Source organism: Nestor notabilis, unplaced genomic scaffold (genome assembly GCF_000696875.1).
Source record: "Nestor notabilis isolate BGI_N333 unplaced genomic scaffold, ASM69687v1 scaffold15747, whole genome shotgun sequence".
In the NCBI taxonomy this organism is placed as follows: domain Eukaryota; kingdom Metazoa; phylum Chordata; class Aves; order Psittaciformes; family Psittacidae; genus Nestor; species Nestor notabilis.
Window position 1 is genome coordinate 18,196 of NW_009937098.1, and position 3,519 is coordinate 21,714.

The 3,519-nt window shown below is 49.9% G+C and overlaps 1 protein-coding gene across 1 annotated transcript in view; it reads left to right on the forward strand.

Moving 5' to 3' along the window:
• Window positions 1-1,737, forward strand: part of MORF4L1 (mortality factor 4 like 1) — a 17,743-nt gene extending 16,006 nt beyond the window's left edge. Inside the window, 1 exon segment of the mRNA XM_010018663.1 lies at window positions 1,653-1,737. Coding sequence (XP_010016965.1) covers window positions 1,653-1,737 — 85 coding nt within the window.
• Window positions 1,738-3,519: the final 1,782 nt, after the last annotated feature.

The window sequence follows — 3,519 nt, forward strand, 5'->3', positions numbered from 1 at the left end:
ATGTGGCCTGTTTTCAGTGTATACACCACAGCCATAGTCCTGGGCCTGCGTGTGGTATCTTCACTTAGGATTTCAGCACAGCTTTCTCAGGCTGCTGTCCAGGGACCTGTTAAGACTGGTTTTAATTGCTCTCCAGTTACACCGAGGTTATTGCTAGTTAAATGTGTGTTTATGTATCTATTAGTCTGCACTTTTAAACTGTCCAAGCCTGTTACTTGTTTCAAAATAAATGCTTCAACATTTATTTGCAGCTGCTATAAAAAGCAGATGACAATTACAGCAGACTATTGAATTACACAACAGTTACTCAACAACAATTGAGCAAATGTTGGAAAGTGATGAACCTTACTGAGGTTATTTCTGGGGCAGACAGTGCCTGTAGCTTCAGTACCTGTGCTGCTGCAGACCTGTTATGTTTAGGATGAAAACTCCACCCTAAATATTAATACAAGATCTAATGTGAAATGTTTCTAAAACAAATAATGAGACCTGACTTCAGCCAGGCGATGGAACACTTCCTCGCTGCTGTCAGGATCTGTGGGGTCAATGTGCTGCTCAGTTCACCTGCAGCTGTTTCCTGAGGGAGATCCTAAACTGGAATTAAACCTGAGTGTCTGAGGGTTGCACCGTGTTCCCCCCGGGGAAGCCTTCAGCAGCCTCCACGCATCTGTTCCACACTGCTGGAACCTCATGTTGTGCTTCTGCAACTCATTTACCTGTGTATGAGGGGCAGGAGTGGTCCAGCACTGCTGAGCCACGTGCCAGCTCGTGGCATCGCTGCAGCTCTTGGCTTTCGCTGTACTGGCAGGTCCTGGTCAAATTTACTACGGCCGTGAGTGACCGTGCCATGGAGAAGTGCTCCGTGTCCATCCAAGGCTGTGGCTGCCCACTGAGTGGCTGGCAACATTGACTTGTAAATCGAGCAGCAATAGATGGATGAGCCATTGGAAGCTGATACAGAAACCCCTCGGTAGATTGGAGGTGGCTCCGCAGCGGAGCTGCAGGTGGGACAGCCCGAGCACAGGGCAAACCTGCCTGGGGTGGTCCCAGAGTCAGGAGTAATCCTGCTCTTCTGGGGCAGCCTGAAGTAAACACAAGTGCTCAAGAGCTGCAGAGACAGAAATGTGAACCAGTGACCACAAATCCCCAATTTATAGAATGATTTGGGTTGGAAGGGACCTTAAAGATCCATTCAGTGAGAAGGAATGGCCTCTCATCCTTGTCTTCTGCTGCTGCCCTCCATCAACACCTTGTTTTGCTCTAGCTGTCCTCCATTTAGCTGTTCAGGCTCCCTCTTTGAGCAGACAGAGCTTTGTGGTGTCCTAGTCCGTGTCCCAGCCCCTCTGAGTACAGGCAGTAGTAAATTAACTCTTGGTGCAGCAGCTGACTGACCTCAGACGTGAACTGTTTGATCCTGTTGATCATAACCCTGCTGTGCTCACCAGAGCTGTTTGACAGCTTGTTTGGGATTGATGTTTTGGCAGGAGCTGTCAAATCTTTCTTTGCTTCCCGCAGTTGACTCCTTGGTAGATACTCATTAGGTTTGGACTCTGGAAATGATGGTTTGTGGTCTCAGCAAACACTTGACGTGGTGCTGAAGAGCAGAGACTTCGGGCATGGAGGTGATCTAACCTTGCTATCGTTTTCCATAGGTATTTGGCAAAGAATTCCTCTGCTCTGTTCAGTGCCAGTGACTATGAAGTGGCTCCTCCCGAGTACCACCGGAAAGCCGTATAATGCCGCAGCGACACCCGGCTCCCTGTCGCTGCCACTTCCACATCTCCCTCTTCACCCTCCTGTTGCACAAATTATGTAGACGTCAAGTGAATAAAGTTGTGTGTGTAAAATGGAGCTGGCCTGTGTAGGGTCCCAGGACCTCTCGTCCCGAAGCTGGGAGTTAACGGGAGCTCTCTGGTGTTCCTGGCTCGCTGCTGGTGTTTGCCTCCGTGGAACATACAAAGGATGCGTTGTGAAACTCATGGTGTGAGCTCTGCTGTGCTCGTAGGTCTGTGCTGACGTGAAGATTTGCCTCACTAACCCAGGCTCAGACCCGTGGGGATTTCACCACCCTCATCACCCGGTGCTGGTGCTATGGATTCATCTGACTTCAAACCCATTTACTTTCTCAGTGTTGGAAGTGAAATGTTTGGTCCATAAACGTGTGCTTTAATTTAGGTAGTTGAAGGACTGTGACTTTTTATATTCTAACAGTAGGAAAATGCATTTTCATTGTAGTGTCTTGGAAATGTTGGTCTTTCACAGAAGCTGTTTTACAAACCTTCAAATAAACTTTTTTAATTTCAGATCTTGGACAGTTGTATTTGCATCACTTGGTGCCTTCTGGCAGCGACCATCGAGCGTGATCCATGTGTTGAGCGTGGCACGAAGCTCTGCAGTGCTAACCTGGAGATGCTCTTCTAATGCAAAGGAGCAGTAGCTGAAGCCACACACTCGGCTCCAGTGGGTTCAGGGGATTCTCTGGGATCTCTCTATAGCCCGTAAGCAGTGATCTTCTGTCGGTTACTTTCTCATTCCAACTCCTTTTTATCTGCCTGGTGGCACGTCCTGTGGGAAGCTGGAGGCCTGTGGGGGTCACTGTGACTTGCGTTGCTCACACGGTGCCTGTTCAGTGTTGCTCTGGAGGCTGTTGCCGTTCCCAGTGCTCCTGACTCTTGTCTTGGCAACGCTGCAAGCAGAGCTGTGGCAAAAGGAGGTAAAGAAAAGGCTGTAAGCAACGTGAACTGCTGCTGACACTGAGGGTCTGACACTGGTGTCAGGGTGTGCTAATGCCATGGGCAGATTCGTGTTGCTTTTGGCTTTGAGCATGGTATCAGGCATCTAACCCTCATCCCTCCTCTCGATGCTGCAAGCTCCCTGTGAGCTTACACACCTCTTCTGGGAAGAGGCATTAGCTCCAAGTACAGTATGTGCCTCACCCTACTGTGTACATCTGTCCTGACTGCCTTTTGTTTCTCTTCATTGCTTCCCTGGGTATTTCCTAAGGGAGCCTGGCTCTGCTGGGGCATCCTGAAGTTGGGAACTCGCTATTCCAGCCCTCTATGTGTGGGAGCCATCTCCTGTTCAGGTCTTCTGGCTGCGTCTCCTCCTGCCCTTTGGCCTATTGAGAGATGCCTCTGTATGAGCTCCTTCAGGTCAGGTTTCCAGGGACTCCATCAGTGTGTGAGCTCTGCTGCTCACTTCATTACAGCTAATTCCCCAGCCCCATATGAAGGGAACTCGCAGGACCCAATTCACTACCTCAGCCTGGGTCTCTGGGGCACATCCTTTCCTACCACGATTCTGGATCTGGAGCTCCCCTGGCAGCGGGTTCATCTCCTGTGGGTAACGGGGCACTGAGCTGCCTCTGCCCCTTCTGCCCAGAGCGCAGCGTGGTTTGGGAACAAGGAATGAGGGTTTTGGTCACATCTATTAAAAGCATTGCACGACCTGGCTGTGGTCTGAGCCGCTGCTATTTCTAGACAAAAGCCCAGGCTTTAATCACTGTGTTACTGCAGGAAA